Source organism: Siphateles boraxobius, unplaced genomic scaffold (genome assembly GCF_051911475.1).
Source record: "Siphateles boraxobius isolate OS27281-9 unplaced genomic scaffold, OSU_SipBor_1 65, whole genome shotgun sequence".
NCBI classification, from domain to species: Eukaryota; Metazoa; Chordata; class Actinopteri; order Cypriniformes; family Leuciscidae; genus Siphateles; species Siphateles boraxobius.
The window spans coordinates 18,613,488-18,637,543 of NW_027509192.1; the positions used below are offsets into that span (position 1 = coordinate 18,613,488).

The window sequence follows — 24,056 nt, forward strand, 5'->3', positions numbered from 1 at the left end:
CATGTCTTGACTGAAAAATCAATCTCCTATGGTACTTGGTTTCACACGCATACTAATTTAAACACTTGTCTGGCCCAGGACACTGGCACAGACACTGTCTTTCTGCCTGATGTATTTAGGAGACTCTGCAGAATGTTGATGTTTTTCATGTCCCAAGGCTGTTTAGGTAATTATTTCACAAAGCTCACATAATGAGAGAGTGAGTACGCTATGCTTAAGCGGGATTCACCCATATAAATATCCTCCCTTGGAAACTACAAGCTGTTGGCCTCTGTTGCTTAGTGCCGATACCCCAAAGTTCCCAAATGCGCCACCGCTTGACTGGAGAAGAAACAGGACAAAATGTTGATTGGCAGTTTAATGTGTTACAAAATACGCCAAACTAGCAACCTGGCCGATTTGTCATGGAATATATATCTACTGAAAGTTTTATACTAAAATTCTTTGATGGCAAACATGAATGAGATTTTAACTTCCAGATAATGACTGTTGTGTTCTTTTGGGTGCTCATCCACTCTCTTGGCGGGAGGTAACTCTTTATTATGTTTTTATCAGCTTAATTGGAATAAAGCAGGCAGGGGGATGTCAAGAATGCATGCACTTCGCAATGCTCCCACACCAGGAATGTGTTGTTTCGCAACACACACATTCCACTTATGGTTTAGTCAGTGAATCAACTGTGAGGTTTCCCGCCACAGGGACTGGATGTGTCACCTAAAACTGCACATTCAAGACCTTTTGCAAACATTCCCTGAAACTTGAAAGGTCCAAATACAGACCCTTGACCTTGGGCAAAGAGGGAATGTGGATAGGTGATGAATGCTTATGCACTATCTTGGGTAGGAGTTGAATTTAACATGGTTTTTGAACAAAACATGCTTTACAGAGTAAAGAAGGCATTGGTCAGCTTTCAAATCACCATGGACAATTCAAATGTTTGGCTGTTTAACAACTGGAACTGTAAGCACGGTAAAGCAAAGCACAATGTCAGTATGCTAGAAACCTCACTGAGAAATTCATCTCACTAATTTCTTCCTCTTTAAAGCAGCACAATTTTTCGGTTAGTGAAGATGGTTTGAGGAATCAAGTATAAACAGTTATACAATATGTGTGAAGTTTTTTTTAAAACGGTTAAGGATAAAATACTGTATATATGTAAAAAATAATTATTGCAAAATATTAAAATTGCAGATCTAAGTTTGAAAATGAGATAATCTTCCCTGTCAACCTCACTAACTGACTATTTGTTTTAAGTGTGAAAAAACTTTATATGAAGATTATTGCAAACTATTGAAATTGCATGTCAACCAAAATTGATTTAATTTAAAACACCACCTCTAAATTGAAGCGCGAAAACAATCTAGATAAACTTGCTAGGTAACCTCACTGACTAGACTACCCCTTGGCCAAATATTAAATAAGTTTATTTTAAAAAATATTGAAATTTCATCTATCAATTCATCTTTAGACCACCACCAATTTTTTTTTAAGATAAATAAAACTACAAAAAAGATCAGCGCTCCAGTCAACCTCTCTAACTGACGAGTTGGTTGTTAAATCACTAGTAACCATCCCCATCTCTAGTAAACGTTTATTATTTAAAGATTACAAAGACAAAGTTTTTTATTAAGAATAAAATACGTTATTGGATGATGCACAATGAATCCATGAATGTATATATTAAAGGAAATTGGATTAACTTTGATTTTATGTTGACTTTAAATAAAGTTTCACTTCAGAAGGAATTTGATGGTAGATGTACAGTTCGTGCACCTGTTCAAAAATGTCCAGGTCTTTACTGTCTGACCACAAGGGAGTTTGGTCTTGTTTTATTATAGCCTCTCATAGTAGGTGCACCTCTTCTCTCTTTCATTGGAAATAGGCCAATGCCCCAGGACTTCCTATGTTGGCAATCTGTCTTTTACACCTCAGGCTTTGATATTCACCTTTTAGATAAATCTGGAATGGAAAGCAAGTTTATATAAAGTGTGGAACACCGTTTTGAATTATTTAGCGGAGCAGGCATGTAAAAGAGTATTAAATAACTTATGAACCAGAAGACTCACGCTGTATGAAGCAAATTTAAGGAATAGAGATGGTAAAGTGGACACATACACTGGCTTTTGGAAAATTGGAAAAGCTGTTTAGTGATGTCGGTAAACAAGTTCTTCTGATTTCATTTCCTCTATGGAAAAACACATTTAATTGGGTATGACAAACTGCAAAGCTCCACACAAGAGAATATAATGTTTCAAAGCTGGTTTCTTATAGGGCTTGTCGTACAAGGCTCATACTATTTTCTCTGCAGATTCCCTTATGCTCTGCTTACACCTGGTTGGTTCCTCTCATGTGAAGTGAAAACCACCCACCTGTCTTTATGACTGGAATTACAACCCATGCATTATGCTTATGTCTAACAGATTATTTTTCTTGTGGTCGCACACATAATTATTTTTCCAGATGGTTTAAAACCCAAGATTGACATTAATTTACGATCTTTTTGCAAAGTTGATTCGAAAGACCAAAATGCAACTTCCCATTGACGGCCTGACAAAAATGCGTGGCCACACACTTGCAGTCTCGTCTCTCTCTCTCTCTCTGTTTTTGAAGCCAAGATAGGGATTTCTGGGCAGTGAGCAGAGACAGCCTTGTTTGTTTTCCCAGGCTGCCTTTGTTTAGGTTAGAGGTGAAGCCTGGTCACTTTTGGTGCCCTCAACATTCCTCTGTCTAGAGGCGCTCATACTATTCATGCGGTCGGAGACATCTAGAAATCTTTATCCTTAATTTATTATACAGTAAATCGTAAATGACTGGAAAAGTCACGGGCCCTCATTATATTGCTGTGGACTTGGAGGGACTTGTCAAAAAGTTTGAGACTATTTTCTAAACTTATTTGCTAAAATGAAACTACATTTGTGAGGGAGAACATACACATTTTTGTTGGTTACAATACAGTATTATGTAAAACTCCGTTTAGTACCACTAGTAGAGCAGTAATTATGCACTTCAGTTCAATTTGTAGTAATGCTGCTTTTAATATAGCTACTCCTCAACACATGGTCCAAGAGCTGTAGGCTACAGGACTGTGGTGGATCATATATTATAAAATAAAGTCTTGTTTTGTGTCTGTGATGTTGTTCTTGTTAGCTTTGTGTGTCCTAATTAGCTGTGTCCTTTCTGGTTTGTATTGTTTGTATTGCAAAAACATATTTGCCAAAGTAATGTACTGTAATGTATAATTCAGCAACGGAACTGAATAGTGGTGTTTTGTCCTGTGACTATGCCGTCTCAGTCACCCAGTGGCCCTGCTGTGGGGCTCTGCAACCGGAACCGAACAATGAACGGGGCTCGCTAGGCTAGTCATCCTCTAGAGCACTTGCATTCTTACTATCCTCAATTAAAGTTTGGATGCATGTCTCAAATGTAGAGAAATAGTCAGGTTGACAGAAGAAATAAGCATGTTTGAAACCCTCATCGTTGACAGAGGAGGCTACACTAAACATGTAGGGAGTGATAGGGATAATAACAGGAGATGACATGACTCACCGTGTTTGTTGACGGATTTCGACTTACCAAAGTAGTTTGAACTCGTAAAAATGAGTGTAAGAGAAAAAAAAGAATGTAAACGCGTTGTGCTAGCGATACCGATTTAGATTAATAGCTAGCGATGTCAGATTAATGTGATGTATTTGGCAATATAAACAACAAAGAATGATAGAGATTCAAAAGAAAGCTATACAGAGCTACAAACTCAAAACACTCAGCAGCGAGGCACACAGAAACGGGTCTTACATGTCTTAAATGTCTGGGTAAATATGAGCAAATCTATGGTTGAATTTATGAAAACAAACTGTTTTTGGACGAACATTTACCAATGAATTGTTAACTATAAGACCAGTAAATAAAAAAGTTAATTTTTTACTTCATGTTCCCTTTAAACATATCTGTCTGGATCAGGAAATTAGACAAATTGCAGAGTTATGGACTACGTTCAGTTTCTGATTTTGTTTGTGCTGGCAACATGGCAATTATGAAAGAATGTCTGTTCAGGTTATGGATGGAGACTCTCAATGCACGCTGATCCGGCTGTAACTCATGTGTGAAAGCAATGACATATTTATAGGTGCATGTTTGTTCAAAGAAGATTAATCAGTTATTCAAAGAAGAAATGAGTACAAAAATTTTAACCACCAACTGACACATCTGTAATGTTGTTGAGGGGGGGGGGGGGGGGGTTGGGGGGGGTTGGGGGGGGGGGGGGGGGTGTGTGTTCAGAACTTGCCTGGAGTTGTTTGATGGTTATTTTGATGCAGAAGTGTGAGTGGGATTTCATGGATGGGACCGAATGGTTGTTACAGAATTATGCAGCCAGACATGCATTTTTTGTGCTAATTAGTCTGTCCCAAAGCTGGCCACACTGGCCCTGTCGCAATTTTCCGTCCATTGCTGACATATTTCCCATTGAAAAAGGAAGATGAAGAATAACCATTAGTCTTTAGTTTACATCACAGCTATGGACAATGATTTAACTTATATAGATAACTTATTGCTAGTCATTTACAGATGGTATTTGGGGGTGGAGCATTGTGATTCTAGAGTGCATTTTATTTGGTCAAATATTTGGACATGCCTACAAATGTAAGGTGATGTCATCAATATTTTTGGACTGAGCAGAACACGGACGAGCAAAGTCAAGTCACCTTCATTTATATAGCACTTTTAACAATATAGATTGTTTCAAAGCAGCTTTACAGTGATAATAGGAAATGAAAGTAACACAGATTGTTTTGGCTTTACATCAGCTCTAGAATAAAGTTATTGTCCAGCTAAATTTAGTTCTGATTGATTCCATCGCAACGATCATTAGTTATTAACTTAGGGGCCACTAACACGACACCGTTCTAAAAGAACACCCTTAATACGATCCAGCCGCTCAATTGCACAAAACAGTGCCTAGTGGCTCTAGAACGCAAACCATGAAATAGGTTCCAAGGTACAAGCCTTTTTTAATTGCCTCCGCGTAGCCACGCAAACCAGAATTATCCTGACAACGTTTTATCAGTACAGAGGTAAAGGGAAGGAGGCCTTCACAGTGGAGAGACTAGTTGACACTTCAGGACTGCGTTGTCGTCGTGTCCATGCAATGGTCCTTCATCAGATCCGGATACGCCTGGATCCGGCGGACTGTGGTAAACCTCGGGATAAACAGAGAGACAAATATTAGCGTAGATGCCATCCTTCTTATGGTGCGTTCACACCGGACGCGAATAGAGCGTCTAGCGCGAGTGATTTCAATGTTAAGTCAATGCAAAGACGCGTTACGCGTGTAAAAAAATCCCGCGGCGCGAATGATGCGTAGAGCGCGGTGCGGTAGACGCGAATTCACCTCGTTCGCACGTCAAGTTCACGTGAATGGCGCGAATAGAGCGTCTGGCACTTTCCGCGCGAATGATTTATTTAGTGCTTTTTGTGCATTCACGCGTTTGACACGAATTCGCGTCTGCCGCCCCAGTTGAAAAATCTGAACTTCTGCGTCAAATTCGCGCTGCGTTAACCAATCAGGAGCCAGCTTGCTGCTGTCAAGTGGTGAAGTAAATATTTTACCACATAAAACTTGATTTTAATATATGAGACATTAATTTTGAATGCTATTTATTCCATATCTAATCTAGATTATATGAAACATTATTATTATTCTAATGTAAAGAGAAACAACATACTTTAGTGCAAGAACATAGTTCGTATCTGTGTTGTGTGAGGGAAAAAAACACAGGACAGTTTAATCACTTTTGTAGTAGCCTAGGCTGGCTCCATTTTATCATCAAAACAAAAATAAATTACATATTAGGTGGGTGAGGGCGAGGGCGGGGATGATCCTCGCTCCGATGAGGGACAGCAGGTCATTGAACTGGGCGCGGGACAGGCGGAAGTACCGCTGAAAGCGGCCGTCATCCAGGCGCAGCTCCTGGAGCAAATGGTGAAACTCGCCGAACTGGGTTCGCCTCCGAAAGGTCTGGTGGACCCAAATACGGTGATGATGATCCCTACGCCGTTGTTCTGCTCTCCAGAGCAAATACAGAGCGGTGACTCTCTCGATAAATGACCCATCAACAACAGACATCTTGTAAAAAGATGGCCACCAACGGGGTTCGAAACTTTTGAAACTTTCGCCTGTGACGCGCGTAAATTTCGCTTCAAACTTTTGTTTTTACGCGCGTTTATGGGAAGTGTTCCCGGTTCTAACATTTGAATTATAGAAGTCTATAATGTGTTATGTGTATGCTAAGCCAAAGAGATGTGTTTTTAGTCTAGATTTGAACTGACAGACTGTGTCTGCTTCCCGGACAATGTTAGGAAGATTGTTCCAAAGTTTTGGTGCTAAATAGGAAAAGGATCTACCGCCAGCAGTCGTTTTTGATTATCAACTGGCCAGAATTTTGAGATCGCAATAGACGTGAAGGACTATAATGCGTTAAGAGCTCGCTCAAGTACTGGGGAGCTAAACCATTTAGTACTTTGTAAGTAATCAGCAATATTTTAAAATGTATACGATGTTCAATGCAGTGTTGACAGAACCGGCTAATATGGTCATACTTCCTGGTTCTGGTAAGAAATCTGGCGGCTGTGTTTTGGACCAGCTGTAGTTTGTTTATTAAGCGTGCAGGGCAACCACCCAGTAGAGCATTACAATAATCTAGCCTTGATGTCATGAACACATGAACACAAATTATACCTGGGGTTTCAGGTGTGCACCTAAATGGACAAATATACACAAAAACATGTCAAAAATATTATTTACATAAAGACAGTCAGTTATGTTTTAAGTGAATAAACAGTATGGAAAGAAATCGGATGCGTGTCATTATATAAGATCCATGCATTCAGTCTGAAAGTCCCCCTGGTGAAAATCAAGCTTTTAATGTTTATGTCTCTGTAGTGTTTTTAATATGCTTTATGAGAAACCATTAGGGGTGTGCCATATCATACCGACCACGATAATACCGGTATACATTTTTACATGATAAAAAAGTGTCATATCGCGATATCAATGATATAGTGCCGCAATGACGTATGGCGCATTTACGTTCCCTAGCACGCACAACAACAACAACACCTGTCTGAGTGAGAGAGCAGCCTGTCAGCCTCCGATGACGATTTAGCAATTTCACAAACAGCTTGAGTGTTCAGCGGGGCTGCCGACGCGCGTCGCGTGCGTTTAGGAGTCGGGACATGACTGAATGGTCTCTTGCACAATCGGGCCATCAGTGCATCGTAACTAAAGTTTATAATTTTCAAGTCTTCTTAATTCTTATCAGTTTAAACATTCAAGCGGTTTTAAACTATCCAGTAAGCTACTCGAGCACTCTTTGAGAGAGTTGCACTGCGTGCATACAAAGAGTAGCCTACAACTCGAGAGACACTAAAGTTATTTTTCGCGTATTATATCGCTTTAATGGGGGGAAAACGCAAAATTGTGTAAAACTTACGGTCTTGGTAAGTATACTCATAAACACAGACGGTTATGTATAAAACGCATGTGACAGTGTGACAGACAGTAATGAAAACAGCAATGGCTCCAGTCCGTGCACTAGCTGTAAAAGTGACAGCAGCCATAGGCTATGCAAGTCTGTCATTAATGTTGTCGTCAAAACAACAAAAGATAGCTTTAATTGTAATGAATGAGAATTATTAGCCTATGTATTTAATTTAATCAGGAAACAGAACTAAAAGACTATATTTTACATTTGATTACTTTATTATGTTTCTGTAGTATTTCTGAATACTGGTGTTAGACCTACACACATTTAACATTTAATTCAAAGATTGAAATCAAGCTTCCTTGTGTTGTGTAAACTCTTAACAACAAAATTGCCACATTTTAAAAACGCAATGAGTGAGCAAACATTTAGGCGAGATAAACATAATAAGAAAACTTTCAACAACAACAAAAAAAGGTCTATATCGTCATAAATATCATTTTCGGCCTTAAAACTGCAGTGAACCAAAGACAGTCTCAAAAACGCGGTTTGAAATTGCTGATGTTTTTGACGTCACAAACTACCTTGTAACCAATCAGGTCAACATGTGATCGTCAACGAGTGGATCTCTGAGCTGGTGTGAATGAGTGGAGGTGGGGCTCATTTGTATATTCATAGAAATACCTGCTACTGTCTGTGTCATTAATGTTAAACAAAAGACAAAGACGAAACCACTCACTACTCTGATTGAATAACTTCAGTAGTTTTAATAAGAATCAATGTATATTTAATGCATACAGTGAAGGCTATGCAGTGTTTAACTCAGGCTTTAATGATTGTTTAATGCAATACTGTGTTTTAAATTGTGCAAATTGATAAGTCCATAGTCTAGATATTTAGTACATAGTACATCTCAAAATTTGGAAGATTGCGATTCAGATCGTGAATTGTGATTGTTTGTTATAAGATTGTGATAGGTAATTTTGGGAACATCTCCCACCCCTAGTCTGTTTATTTATTTTATTTTTTATTTTAAAAATACCATTATCTAGAGATGTTTCCGATGCATCACTACTGCTGATTGGAGATGCCATCCTAATAAATCACTGATTGATCCATAATGAGTCGAGACAGTAATAATTCTCCACACACACCCATGACACAATCCCTGCTTCCACAGCACCTCATTCATTCAGTGATCGACTGCTGAGGAAACATTCAATCAAAGCCACACGACAGCTGACAGTGAGAACCGTACCACCCTGCCCTTGTATTTTACAACTGTTTTGTTTAAAGCTGCAGAAAAATTAGACTTGTTTTTTGTGGTGGGGTAAAAACAGATGTTTTCTCACTCTCAGGTATTTTGTAAGAAAGAGCAGTTGTTGTGCATAAATGGGGGCTAAAGATGAAGTGCATCATGGGATATATGCACATTAACAACTGCAGCAGAAAACACTGGCCTTATTGCATGTGATAAAAATGGGCTTCTGTGTCGGTTCATATGAATAAAGGTATGAAATTAACACCCATGAGCCAAATAGTTGCTTAGCGTGTTGCAAGGGTATAAAATATATATATATATATTCTGTTAGAACTGTGTCGTGTTAGCGGCCCCTAAGTTAATAACTAGTGATCTTTGCGACGGAAGTGAATCGATCAAAACTAACTTTAGCTGGACAATAACTTTATTCTAGAGCTGCTGTAAAGCCAAAACAATCTCCATTACTTTCATTTCCTACTATCACTGTAAAGCTGCTTTGAAACAATCAATGTTGTTAAAAGCGCTATATAAATGAAGGTGACTGGACTTGATTTTACTTGTTTTGGGTTGTTGTTAACACGTTTCTATGTAGTTGATGGGGTGTCTTGGTAATTGCTTGGTGGTTGCTAGGAAGTTTTGGGTTGTTAACACGTTTCTATGTGGTTGATAGTGTGTTCTGGGCAGTTGCTAGGTGGTTGCTATGGTGTTTTGGGTTACTAGAGTATAGCTATGGTGATTGGTTGTTAATACGTTGTTAAGTTGTTCTGGATAATTGCCATTGTGTAGCTATGTGGTTGATAGGATGTTCTGGGTAGTTGCCTATCCTTTCAAGTTATGGCTCTGGTTCCTCGTTTAATGTCTTTTGAAGTTTTTCATCAGCCAGGCCTGAGCTGTTTGGAAAATATCTGCGCATTTGCACAGTTTAAAGGGGTCATATAATGGCATTTTTGTACATTTTGTACAAGTTAATATGAATCTTTAGGGTCTAAATGAAAACTTTGTAATATACTTTTATTAAAAATTCTCATTAGTATTGTAAGAAAACACTAATTTTACCTGGTCAAAAACAGCTGTTTTCAGCACGCCGTTTCAGTGCATATGCCTTTAGCAGTCTGGTGAGAAATGATTAGCGCAAAGATAAAAGCATTTACGTTGATCGTTGGGAATATTCCCTTCAAAAATAAAACTCAGCCACTGCGTCTTCAGCGGTTCGAATTTAGGAACATTAAAATGACTGCTGTGTTTATTATTACAGCCAAGAACAGAACACCACAATCGCTTAGACCCCATTCAGCTCCAGTGTATCAACAATGGCGGACTACGATGACAGCTCGCTCAGGGCGGGTCTGTGTTGAAACCATAGAAACGCTGCTGTCAATTAACAATCGTGGGAGGGGCGTCCGATCTAGTGACGTTACAAGATCGAACAGCTCAATTTGAGGCAGGGGAAAACATATAAGGAGATTAAAACAAAAACACTGGATGGATTTTTATCATTATATGATGGTTGTGTACAGTCAGTGCCAACACACATTTCAGTACAATCAACTTGTAAAAGTGCATATACCATTATATGACCCCTTTAAGGTATCATTCATGTCTGTAGCACAACAAGTTTAATTCTTAAATGAAATAGGTAATATACATAGTCTTCGTGTGTAACTTCAATTTTGCCTCATGAATTATTTGCACTTTTTCGCTTTCACATTTTGTGTAGTAAACAGCTGAATTGCTAAAAGAGAGCACAGGTCTCCTCCCTTGTGGGGCAAGATGGTGTTTACATGCTTCATTCTGCAGATGTGCTTGTGTGAATCTACTCAATCTCCCCCGAGAGCTTCACTCTTCTAACTGTCTAATACATTTACACTGATTTATTAATGGCAACTTCACACAGTAGTGTTTAGTAGGAACAGCTGGCTAAAAAACTCTGCATCAAGAGAAAGCACCACGCCTGCACAATAACAGCGCGCTTGTTCCTCAGGACATATTCCCAACAGCCCGCAAAACATAAAGAGGATGATGAGAGAGAAGAACGGGATCATTCCAGTAATCATAGCTTTTGGAGGCGGTGCTCAGAAGGGAGGAGACGGGATGTTTTAGACGTGTCTGGGGTGGGTCTGCATTTCTGAAGCAGTGGGTCTGGACATGTGCGAGTGATTGTGTTTTAAGATGGAAGTTGTCGACGGAGATCCACCCAAATCTCAAATGCAAGCCTGTTGTGAGTCAAATCACAATGCTAAAATATATCTTTTTCTGTTGTTACACTAATACAGTGAACACAAGACCAACTGTCCGAGTTTGGCACCTGTTGATTCTCCTGCGCTTCATCTTTCACATTCCAGTACTTTATTGGCATGGTCACTTCAGTGGGCTGCGTTTAGGATTTTACCCTGAGGCCACACACCTGATTTAGTATGAGCCTGTTAGAGGTACAGGAGACAAAAGGAGATTTGTTTTCCTCTTCGCTCCGCTCACGTGGCCAAACAAGGTGGCATTCCTCTGCTTCAGTGTGGATGAAAATGCTTCAGTGCATTCAGAAACATTTCAGAGTTTTTGAAGAACACAAAATCAATCGATTAAGAGATTTACAAGAGCATGTGAAAAGAAAACCGATATGAAATTTAGGACTTAAGTTTTGGAGTAACTTTTTTACCTGCACTACTAGTAATCTGGCTCTGTTTACACCTGGTATTAAAGTGCGTTTTGGTCGATTGGATTACAAGTGGACGACACTAAATACAGGTGTAATCAGGGTCTAAAACGTTTTGAGCTTGTCTACTTTCGTTTCGACCACTTCCAGAGGTAGTCGAAAACACATTAGACCAAATTGCTTATAGCGTAAACAGTCGAATGTGTTCGAACAGCCACAAAAGACCGTCTTCTCCCGGCCTACTGAGCTAGTGTAAGCATTATGGGAAGCGCTAGCCAGACGGGATTTAAACTTTGTCGCCTGAAGACCCAAGTTTGGATTAAAGATGTTTGGACGAAAAATGTACCAAGCATGATGTTCTCTCACCATCCCTGATTTCTAACACACACTCACAGCGTTCGGCTGGTCTTGCGGCTGTCAGAGCAGAAACTAAAGCTGCTGCTCTCCGTACGTTTTCTCTGTTTCTCTGGTTTCGCTGTTTTCTCCGGTCGTGTTCATAATTAAATTGCATGAGCTTATTTCATCCATTAGATCGAAAGATCTGAAAAAACCTGTACATTTCCCCGCCCATAGACCCTGCCCTCGAAGAAATCAGGACAGAAGTGGACAAAAGAGACGGATTAAAACACCAGGTGTAAACGGGATTGTGTCTCCCTCGTCTACTTGTGATCCGATCGACCAAAACGCATCTTAATACCAGGTGTAAACAGAGCCTGTGTTGTTGTAAAAACTCAGTCATTACACCGTTTCTGGCCTAAATATCAAATGACTTGTAAAAGTTGATGTGCTTTGGCTGGTTTCTAATTCTTTATTTAGATGGCTCAAATGCCAAGTGGCTGCTTTCAGAAACACTGTCACACTTGATTGTGTTTCTGAATGTAAAAAATAGTTGGGTGAATGTCATTAAAGCATGTCCATCTCAGCCCACAATCAAAATGAGAAAAGTATTAGAAGAGTTGGGGAAGGTTTTGAAGTGTGTGTGTGTGTGTGTGTGTGTGTGTGTGTGTGTGTGTGTGTGTGTGTGTGTGTGTGTGTGTGTGTGTGTGTGTGTGTGTGTGTGTGTGTGTGTGTGTGTGTGTGTGTGTGTGTGTTAATATAGTTTAATATAATATTAATATATATACCACACACAATATGGGTACCACACACAATCCAGAAGAAAAACATATTTATATACATTATATATTTAGATTTGGGAGCCAAAATTTGACCCAGACATGTTCATGTGAGTTGCTCCTCTCACCTTCATTCTCTTTATTCTCGATTAAACCTGACTTACAGGCCTGGAGATAGAGCATCCATCATCTGGTACTTACCAGCTGCTAAATGGTCTGCTTTGTATCTTAGCACTGTTTGTTTTCATTAGTTAATGCAGTAGACTTTACCATAGAATTTACCTCACAAAGGGTGTAATACATAATAGTCAAAGTACACAGAGACAACATTCATTTTGTCTCACTCTTATTAATCTCACAATCTGGGATTCACTCAATAACAGCTAAAACATTCAGATGCTACACCTTACCTTAGCAGTGCCATCTGTTCCTGCTGTGGGCCTTCAAACTGGAGTCAGAAACACATGCAAGCACATGCAGTCTCTGAACAACTACGTTCTGCCTGTCTGTTCCCTTAAGCATTCATCTGCCAAAATGCCTTTGAAGAGAACCAGCAGTGCAGTTAATTGGAGCAGAGCTATGAGTCCATCAACCTCCTGCTAATAATAACTCTGGAAATTTGCTTACCCACTGGACCTGATGTTCAATCATGATTTCATGTCTCATGGCTGGAAATCCTGCCGAGTTTGAGCAACCAGGTAGAAACAACTGAAGTAGAAAATAGCTTGATTTTTCTTTATGGTTGTTTTTGGACCTTATTTGACAAGTTTAGACTAGAGAGTGGCAATTTGGTTGTTTTGTATTCTCAAACTCCACAGATGAGGATGTAGTTTTGGTCTGAACATTGAAGAGTGAACCTTTTTAGCAGGGTCCCAGGGCTTTAGAGGGAGCTTTGTGAGATTTGTTTGTTTATTGATTTATTTTTGCAAAATGGTCTTTTGTGGTTTTTACCTATCCACACATGTAAAGTTGGTTGATAACATAACTCCAATAAAGTAATAGCCTAGTTAACAATTACTTGTTTACATAGGATATATGGTGTAGCTATTTTATATTATTTAAGCATTTGGGACCATTTGGCAGAATGTTCCACTTCAAAGCACCATGGAAAATCAAACTAACTTTACTTTGAAATTGTTTATTTCCTACTCCTTAACAGTTCATCAGACTTTTAATGATTTCTGCCATGTTGGAATATCTGAAGGTCAGGTTTTCTTGTCAGTCATCCTAAGAACAGAACACATTTTTCAGGAAGATCCACACTTTAAAGCTCTTGATTCTAACTTGTACTTGCCCTTATGAAACTGTACTATAGTTATTTTAATTGTTTAGCTGAAGCATTTGTTTTAATAAGGCTATAATTATAGGTGAGACCATTGATGTCTCCTTAGTAGGCCAATGTTGACTTCGGTCTTTTTTTATTGATCTATAGCTTTTGTTATGAAAAATGGCAACCTACACATTTAGAAACTATAACTACAACATGCCACAGTTGTAATATAGTAGAAAAATACACTCACCTAAAGGATTATCAGGAACACCATACTAATACTGTGTTTGACACCCTTTCGCCTTCAGAACTGCCTTAATTCTACGTGGCATTGATTCAACAAGGTGCTGAAAGTATTCTTTAGAAATGTTGGCCCATATTGATAGGATAGCATCTTGCAGTTGATGGAGATTTATGGGATACACATCCAGGGCACAAAGCTCCCGTTCCACCACATCCCAAAGATGTTCTATTGGGTTGAGATCTGGTGACTATGGGGGCCATTTTAGTACAGTGAACTCATTGTCATGTTCAAGAAACCAATTTGAAATGATTCGAGCTTTGTGACATGGTGCATTATCCTGCTGGAAGTAGCCATCAGAGGATGGGTACATGGTGGCGATAAAGAGATGGACATGGTCAGAAACAATGCTCATGTAGGCCGTGGCATTTAAACGATGCCCAATTGGCACTAAGGGGCCTAAAGTGTACCAAGAAAACATCCCCCACACCATTACACCACCACCACCAGCAGCCTGCACAGTGGTAACAAGGCATGATGGATCCATGTTCTCATTCTGTTTACGCCAAATTCTGACTCTACCATCTGAATGTCTCAACAGAAATCGAGACTCATCAGACCAGGCAACATTTTTCCAGTCTTCAGCTGTCCAATTTTGGTGAGCTCTTGCAAATTGTAGCCTCTTTTTCCTATTTGTAGTGGAGATGAGTGGTACCCGGTGGGGTCTTCTGCTGCTGTGGCCCATCCGCCTCAAGGTTGTGCGTGTTGTGGCTTCACAAATGCTTTGCTGCATACCTCGGTTGTAACGAGTGGTTATTTCAGTCAAAGTTGCTCTTCTATTAGCTTGAATCAGTCAGCCCTTCTCCTCTTACCTCTAGCATCAACAAGGCATTTTCTCCCACAGGACTGCCGCATACTGGATGTTTTTCCCTTTTCACACCATTCTTTGTTAACCCTAGAAATGGTTGTGCGTGAAAATCCCAGTAACTGAGCAGATTGTGAAATACTCAGACTGGCCCGTCTGGCACCAACAACCATGCCACGCTCAAAATTGCTAATCACCTTTCTTTCCCATTCTGACATTCAGTTTGGAGTTCAGGAGATTGTCTTGACCAGGACCACACCCCTAAATGCATTGAAGCAACTGCCATGTGATTGATTGATTAGATAATTGTATTAATGAGAAATTGAACAGGTGTTCCTAATAATCCTTTAGGTGAGTGTATATTTCATTAACAGATTATTTATTATAAATTCTACAAGTTAGTCAGAATTTACCACAATAAATACAATTTAAAAAGTGATAAATTCTAGTACAGGTGGTCATGAAAGGATTAAAAAGTTTTCTAATTTATTGGTGCGAGATTAGTTTCTTTCCTCTTATCATCTGTCTTTTTAATTTATGTGGCTGATTTAGATCATATTTTGTTTGCCAGGAATGCACAATTAAATAAACCAGGCTTCAGTCATATTGCGCTGATAATTGGTCCATTCAGTTCGGAGGGAAACTTAGCATGTATAAAAGCTCTGAACGTGTGATGTATATAATTAATTAATACCCTAATTCTTTCCAGTACTTAGTGTTTGGGCCGTGGATTCTTGTGCACTGTTTTGTTAGTTGTTCTATGCATATGGATGTCTTCGGCCATTGTATTGCATCTTGTACCATGGGCAACACTTTTTTTTAGGATGGCGTCAACTTAAAAATAATACTTTTTAAAAACTATTGAATCAGACCTGCAAGGTATCACTGAAAATGACAATGGATTTTTGAAGTTTGTAATGTAATCTTTTTCAGACCATGAAAACAAACCTGTTGCAATAACTTATCACTGTCGCTGTTTTGTTATTTCAGAATCCAGACATTGTCAAGCATTGCTGATGTAAGCTGATCTGTGTCCTGTGTCTCTGATGGAGCTGAAAGTTTGGGTGGATGGAGTTGTACGAGTGGTTTGCGGCCTGTCAGAAGAGACGTCATGCCAGGATGTAGTCATTGCACTCGCCCAAGCCATTGGTAAGTACCTCTGAGAATTAACTTAAGGTGGTGAGTTTAGACGTTCAAATATCTGGGCTGGTAACCCAGCCTGATCTCATGAAATGCATCTCTATAGCAAGCAGTGTATTTATCATGCAATCTATAAGTGAAAATATGTTTTTAAGTGCATATGATACACACTTTATGGTGTGTAAAGCCCACATACCCCACACCACTAATCCTACCCAAGGGGTTTACAGTGCATATTATATGAACGTTAAAACTAATTTTTGCGTATAAATTGCACGATAAACCCAATGCGTGCTATAGAGACGCATTTCATTAGATCCGGGTTGGGTAACCAGTAGATTGTAGGTTAGAAGCCAACAAAGTGGTGGTAGATGAGCCCTTGCCATAGTGCCCTTTAGCAAGACACTTAAAGTAACCCTAGGACAGTTCCCCCAGATCCAAGGGGGTTGTCCACATAAAAAGGGTACAGAAAAGTAAGTAGGTGTGATGCATTTTTTGGACTCTAACTATCCCTGTGCTCTCCACAGGCCAGACGGGTCGTTACGTTCTCATTCAGAGATTGAGGGACACTGAGCGCCAACTTCTGGCCAATGAGCGCCCACTGGAGTCCCTGGCCAAACTGGGCCAACATAGCAGTGAGGTGCAGTTCTTCCTGCGGCGGACTGGTCCCAGCAGCAATGAAGAGCAAAGTCTGCACAGCCGCACCCTCCCTCACTCCAAGCCTTCCACGTCAGAGCCCATACGGGGACTACCGAAGAAATCCTTAACCTTCAACTTGGGCCCATCCTGTTCTCCACGTACAAAAACTAAATACTCTCGTAAAACACCCTCTCCTGAACAGAGGGCATCCCCAGTTCCTAACATGGCGTACCTTTCGGCGCCATCTAAAGAGGAAGTGTTTCGGCATGTTTTTCAGCAGCAGGAGCAGCTCCTTGGCCTTGAGTCCCAGCTGGTGGATGTGGACAGGGAATGCGAGACTCTGGACCAGACGTCTACAGAGGAGTCGTCCCTGCGGGCAGAGTTGGAAGTCTTGGAAAATACCTTGTGGAAGAACCAGCAAGAGTTGGTGGACGAGGAGTTCTGGGAGGAAGAACTAAAGCTAGAGATCGAGAGGGAGCATGGGATGAAGCGGCGGTTGGGAGAGCTGCATGCTAAACTGGATGACTGTGGGCAAAAGTTGCATGAATTCAACACTCGTGCAATGCAACTTGAAAAGGACGTTCAGAGGGAAATGCTACAGGTGGACACCTTGCCCAATCAGCCTGATTCAAAAGACTCTTTGGGGGTAGTCAAGGCAGATGTTCAAATTCGACAAAAGCAGGGGGAGGACTTGGAGGCAGAGCTTGTAGAGCTTGAGAAGGCTTTAGGGAGGGCGGAGACTCTGCTGAAGGTAAGCAGAGAGGGCGTGGCTCAAGAAAGAGGTTTATAGCTGTTGGCTGCAATATGCTGGCAGGTATTACTGTCCCTGTAGGCAAAGGGCGTACGAGCAATGAACTGAAAATCTAAAAGTGAACAAAGGAACTCACCTTTTGAAATTATTCAGATGTTCACACTCAGAATGTATGCATTCAGTCTTTTAACCTACATCTCTGTGCAAAAAAACTAATGTTTTTATTTGGACACAAATACATTTATTTTATTTCCTGTGTATTTTATGCCTTGAAAGGACAAAATAAAGGTATACACCTATTAAATGAGTTTCCTTTCCTGCTAGGCATGTATGAATTTCACACTGTAGGTCATTATGCACCAAACATTTCAATATTTCACTATTTCAGTGACTTAAATCAAAGACTTCCAGGTCTGTGAAGATGATCTGAACTACTTCATATCACAGTGCCACTCTTCCTTTAAAATCTTCCTTTGTCTTCTTCCAAAAAGCAAGAAAATTAACCGGATCTTACATAATCAAAATCTATTCTCATTAGATAAGTCTTGCATGTGAAATAACTGCTCTTTCTCCACGACCACACAGTGAATTATCATAATTTTCGAATAGCAACTCAGGTGATTGCTTGAGTTACATACTTTGTGATTACCTTTGACTTGTCTGTATTTTAATTTGGCTTGTCTTGTTAAACACATGAAACCTACAGCCGTAAAGGTGTCAAACAAACCCATAGAGGACAAATCCTGAGATTACTGTAAACAGAGCCGAAGGGCACAAACTTACTGCCTTGGCTGTTGTTGCTGTTGAAACATGACGTCCCCTTGTGATTGCTGGTGGAATTACAAGAAAGAAGTAAAGGAAAAGAAGCAAAGTTTTGTATTCAGACATTCACAAGATTGAAACTAAATGTTTACATGGATGATTAAAGGTACTACTTAAATAATTAATATTGAAAATGTCAAAACAAAATATTATATTCTAAATATTTAAAAAATAATTTAATAAATACAAAAATCTCAAATGTATCCAAGATTAGGTTGTTGGCCATCTTAGGAATCTTAACAACATACTACAGTGCAGCAACTGACTGAGTTTAATAATTCATCTTCATAATGATTTAAACTGTACTTTATTTTATTTTAGTCAGAAGGCTGTTTGTGATGGTCTGTTCTCTGTGTGTGTAGGCAAAGCAGGAGGAAGTGGATGAGTTGAATAAGGAGCTCAGACAGTGTAATTTACAACAGTTTATCCAGCAGGCTGGAGCCCTGCCCACCCACACTCAGTCCCGCACAGACCTTAATGAACACCCAGAAGAACTGGACCTGACTCAAATACAGCAGAACAAACACAATGGTATGGCCCACACACACACACACAAACACACACACACACAATCTTCTGCACGTACACATATAATTCATCAGAGTAAATAAATTAATACTTTGCATAATGTTTGCTGCATACTACATATACGGCATACTACTAACTAGTTGCATGCTAACATAGTACTATAGTGTGTATTCACACATATTATGCACATTTTCTGTATACTTGGAATACCCAAATGATTTACTGATTTATAATGTTCAGTACAATGAATACTATATCCTACAATGAATCCTGAATCCTGCTAGGAAGAATCCTGCTAGTAATGATTTGGTAACTGGAATCACATGATCTGCAGTTTTCAATGGCTAAATTTGGAATAGCATACTACCATACTAATCTTCGTATTTCTAGTAGTGTGCTATATTATAGCCTGCAACATTTTAAGATTTTTAATACAAAAATTAAATTATTTCCAACAGGATAACTAGATGATGCTGGCTAAATTAAACATGTAACATGATGCATACTACCATTTTAAATGTTTATCCTTGCATAATGCATACTGTTTCACATAGTATATTTTTTAAATAGTAGCCTATATACTGCACAGTAGACTAGTATTTCATTCAGAACTAGGGATGCATGATTTATCGCCCACCATATCGGTATCGGCTGATATATGTTAATTTTTAATACTATCGTTATCGGCCCAGTAAGAAAATGATATTCGATAAGAAGGCCGATATATTAAAGCCGATAAATAATGTATTTCCGTTGGATAGCCGATTAATTATTTCTTTCAGATATTCACCATGATGGTTTTGAATTTCTTGAAATATGATTGGAATCACTTAAAAAAAGGAAAACACAGTTAAGTGCAACACGTGCAGCACAAGTCTGTCATATAAGCTACATAAAATTATCATGAGTACGTTATTATTGTGTGCTTGGGACAAGGCTTTTTATAGTGAGACTTTTGGTTTTGTAATCAGGCTCACAAAAATTATATAAAGATTTAGATTTATCGGCCAATATATCAATTATTGGCTTTCAAATATAAAGAATTATCGGTTATCAATATCAGCCAAAACTTTCATATCGGTGCATCCCTATTCTGAACATGTAAATCAGTATGCAGTATGTAATGGGTAATATGAAAACAAATTGAGACAATTTACCAATTATGATTGTTTATGCATATTTAATTCAAAATATAGCATTCGGTCATCTTCTTGGATTTAAATATTAGAGTAACGTGAAAATTGATCAAGAAAAATATGTCAAGAAGGAGATTCTAAACATCTCAGCTGGAAATGGAAAGTGCGTTGCATTGTGGGATACAGCATTTCTTATAATGATTTTTGGTTGTACGCTGCATTACTTTTTGTTATTCCATGAATACACATAGCATACTGCGCAAATAGTACAGTACTATGGTCATTATATGGCCAGCACAGATATGTGTGTTTATATGAACGTCTGATGTTGCTGTTGTATATTTGACCCCATATTTCATTGCCATAGATTCCCCCCCACGTCCCACTGCTAAGCAGTTCCTTGGTCACCCTCGAAACCTGCAGCACCCGCTGGTGTCCAGCCTGAACCCTGAGGGTGTGTATGTGTGACAGGCGCCCGCTTCTGCTTCCCTGCTCCTCAACCCCAGCGGGACAGTCCTGTCTGGGTGAAGTGCCTGCATGGTGCCCCCCCCCCCCCCCCCTTTAACCGCACTCTTTCCATCAACATGCCTGATTATTGTAGCACTTCAGCTGAAAGGCATTGCCTCGACTAATTTACACAACATTGCCGATATATCTATAGTCTCTGTATATTAGTATTATTAATATACAGTATATGCTGATTTTGTTTAACTACTTGGGTCTATAAATATGGATGTTACATATTACATTGTCAGTATGTAGTGCCTTTCATAAAGAAGTGTTACTATGACCTGTGTTCTTCAACACTTTAGTTTAAGGGGTCGTGGGCTGGTTCCAAATTACATCTTGACAAGCTTTTAACAGCTTTTGTTGAAGTCTAGTTGAGATATTTTTGCTTATGAAGATGTAATTTGACTTAAAATTCGCAAACTAAAGTGTTTCTGCAGTTTTCCTTTGAGCTCTACACACCTCTCCCTTTTTACACTCTTCTGTCCCGGTTTGGTGTCCTTACATTGTGTTGTTTTGAGCCCTGTTTTGCTGATTTATAGTGCCTCTCTCTCTCTCTCTGTGTGTGTGTGTGTGTGTGTGTGTGTGTGTGTGTGTGTGTGTGTGTGTGTGTGTGTGTGTGTGTGTGTGTGTGTGTGTGTGTGTGTGTGTGTGTGTGTGTGTGTGTGTGTTAAAGGGATACTTCACCTTATATATAAAAATTCAGTTTTCATTTACTTTACATGGGGTTCCAAACCTGTATAACTTTCTTTTGTAACTGAATGTTTACCCAGTGATGAGCTGGACTTTTGCCTGAGCTGAGCTTTACCTGAATGTGTTTGGGGTTCCGACCCAAACCTAGAGTGACGTGAGTCGGTTGAGAAGAATTTCATTTTTAAAGGGATAGTTCCCCCTTAACTGAATTTACTTACACTCATGTCGTTCCAAACTCGTAGGCCTTTCGTTCATCTTAAAAATGCAAATCAAGATATTTTAAATGAAATCAGAGAGATTTCTGTCCCTCCATTGAAAGTCTATGCAACTTCCACTTTAACGCTTCAAAAAGTTTGTATTGAGTGGTTTAGTCCAAATTTTCTGGAGACACAATCACTTTATATAATAAAGAGATTTAATTTAGTCTTTTATTCACATATAGACACTCATCAACACACACATCAGTTGTGGTAAACGGAAGCTCAAGCATGTTCGATTGACGAACCAATGAGGTTCATTCTCTTGTTACGCATCACGTTTGAGCTTCTGTTCATGTTTGCTGATCAATGTTTATGTGTAAATAAAAGCCTAAATTCAATCCTTTCATCATAAATGCAATCGTGTCTCTTCAGAAAATTTGGAGTAAACCGCTCAATTCATATGGATTAGTTTTACGATCTCTTTATGAACTTTTTGAAGCGTCAAAATGGTAGTTGTGTAGCTGTCAATGGAGGGAAATTCTCTCAGATTTCATTTAAAATAACTTCATTTGTGTTCCAAAGATGAACGAAAGTCTCACGTGTTTGGGACAAAATGAGGATAAGTAAATTATGACAGAATTTTCATTTCTGGGTGAACTGTCCCTTTAAGAATGTTTTGTGAATCTTGCCCCTGGTTACTATATGGTTTCAAATGGAAAAGTAGCAGCTTGAACATTTCGTGAAATATCTCCTTTTGTTTTCCACGGAATAAAGAAAATCATATAGGTTTGGACATCATGAGTGTGAATAAATCAAGACAAAATCTTCAAATTTGGGTGATCTATCACTTTAACACGAACGCCTAATTATGTGACATGTTAATATCTCGTCTCCTTAAACAACTATTTGTCCACAAGATGTGCCGCGTGGACAATGATCCAAACATTCATTTTATTCATTCTGAATGTTAATACAAAGATTGTGACCAGTGTACATAAAATAATCATTTTGAAAGCATCACGTTTGTGGCATCTGATTGTGAACAAATGGCATTTACAAGTATTCAAAAATATAAACTATTTCCACTCATATACTTTCAAACAATTACAAAGTTGGGACTTAAAAGTGGAACCAGTGGCTAGCTACTTATTCTGAGGAGAAACTTGCCCATGATGACATTTTCTTTGTGCAAAAAAACGTCTAAATGACAAGAATATCATCAGTAGATGTTTTACCAGTGGTCAGTTGTTTTTCTGGTCTGTATCTGCTACTATCGGGACACTTTCTGGATAAAACCTGTTGGACTGTTGGAACGTCTCTGTGTGTATTCGCTATTTCCAAAGAACCGATGATGTCGGATTCATCCTTCCCACACATTATCAATGCCTTGTGCTTTTTTCACATATTCATCAATAAGATGAGTGGGTATGTTTCTGGTTTAGCGACTGCTAACTCAGGGCACATACAGAGTTAAGTGAGACGCTTGGACTTTTCTCCGGGTTTGAAGTTTCCCGCTGTGTTCTCTCGGCTGCTGTGTGCATGGGAATGTGTCTGAAACCTCCACAGATTGAGTATTTTTGTACCTATCATGATTTCTAAACCCAACAGCCTCACTCAGTGTACTTTTCTATGTGTCTTGCAGTCCTGGCTTCCAGGGAATCGTCTTGGCGGTAATAAACCTGAAGCACAGGGCTAAGGATGTAGAATGACTTTCTGCTTAAATTCATCTTAACTGGCATCAGTATAACAGTTCATGTTAGATATATCCTGTATATATGAATAAATATATATATTAATTATATATTTACTACTTTTTGGTACATTTCATGGTACATGTATTTACTGTAAAATATTACCAGATTTTATCGAGATCTTTTACTTTTGTCTATGTATTTAATAAAGACTGTGCATTGTGTCTTAGATGACTTGCGCTCGATGGTTTGTCGACTCACTTTCGATTACTGATTCACAAGGTTCAGATGTTAAGAGAAAGCAAACACAGGGAATGTTTTCGAACACTTACACTGGGTTAATAATATATAGGCTAAAATGAGCATTCGTATCACACAACTGCAGTCTACCATGTTATTAGTTTAGAACTAAAACCATGACAACTGGAGATTGAAATAAAATAAACTTAAACTGAAATAAAATAAAATATAAATAACAGTAACACTTTATAATAAGGTTACATTTGGTTACCATTAGTTAAGATAACATTGGCTAACAATAAACAATACTTCTAAAGCATTTATTAATCTTACGTAATGTTAATTTCAACATTTACTTATACATTATTAAAATCAAAAGTTGTATCTGTTAATATGATCTAATGGACCTGAGCTAACATGAAACAGTTGTGTTTTTATCACTAACATGAACAAATACAAATATATTTCTCATGCACTCTTAGTTAATGGATTAACTCAAGTTAATTAATGGACCTTAGTGTAGAGTGTCACTAAAACATTTTTTATTTATATTATCGAATTTTATTTCAGCTTTTAGTTTTTATTTGGTTTAATTGATGTATTAAAATAACTACTAAAATGGAAAAGAGTAATTATAACTATATAGACATTTAAAAAAAACTATGAAAAATAAAAACTATGAAAAAAAAAACAATAAAACAAACTTAATTTTTCTAAAATGACACAGAATATACAGTGGGGTCCAAAGGTTCTACTTATTTATTATTATTATTACAACTTATATTAAGATAATTTGAGTAAAACAATTAACATAAATTACTAAATTTCT

At 38.6% G+C, this 24,056-nt stretch overlaps 1 protein-coding gene across 5 annotated transcripts in view; it reads left to right on the forward strand.

Annotated features, from left to right (window-relative positions):
• The window catches only part of rassf7a (Ras association domain family member 7a), a 47,252-nt gene extending 24,036 nt beyond the window's left edge, over positions 1-23,216 (forward strand). For all 5 annotated transcript variants that reach the window (XM_077211377.1, XM_077211379.1, XM_077211376.1 and 2 more), the window contains 5 exons: positions 15,871-16,029; positions 16,548-17,410; positions 18,595-18,763; positions 20,264-20,350; positions 22,939-23,216. In XM_077211377.1, coding sequence (XP_077067492.1) covers positions 15,927-16,029; positions 16,548-17,410; positions 18,595-18,763; positions 20,264-20,350; positions 22,939-22,970 — 1,254 coding nt within the window. In that variant the 5' untranslated portion in view covers positions 15,871-15,926 and the 3' untranslated portion in view covers positions 22,971-23,216. The remainder of the gene's footprint in view (positions 1-15,870; positions 16,030-16,547; positions 17,411-18,594; positions 18,764-20,263; positions 20,351-22,938) is intronic.
• The last annotated feature ends 840 nt before the right edge of the window (positions 23,217-24,056 follow it).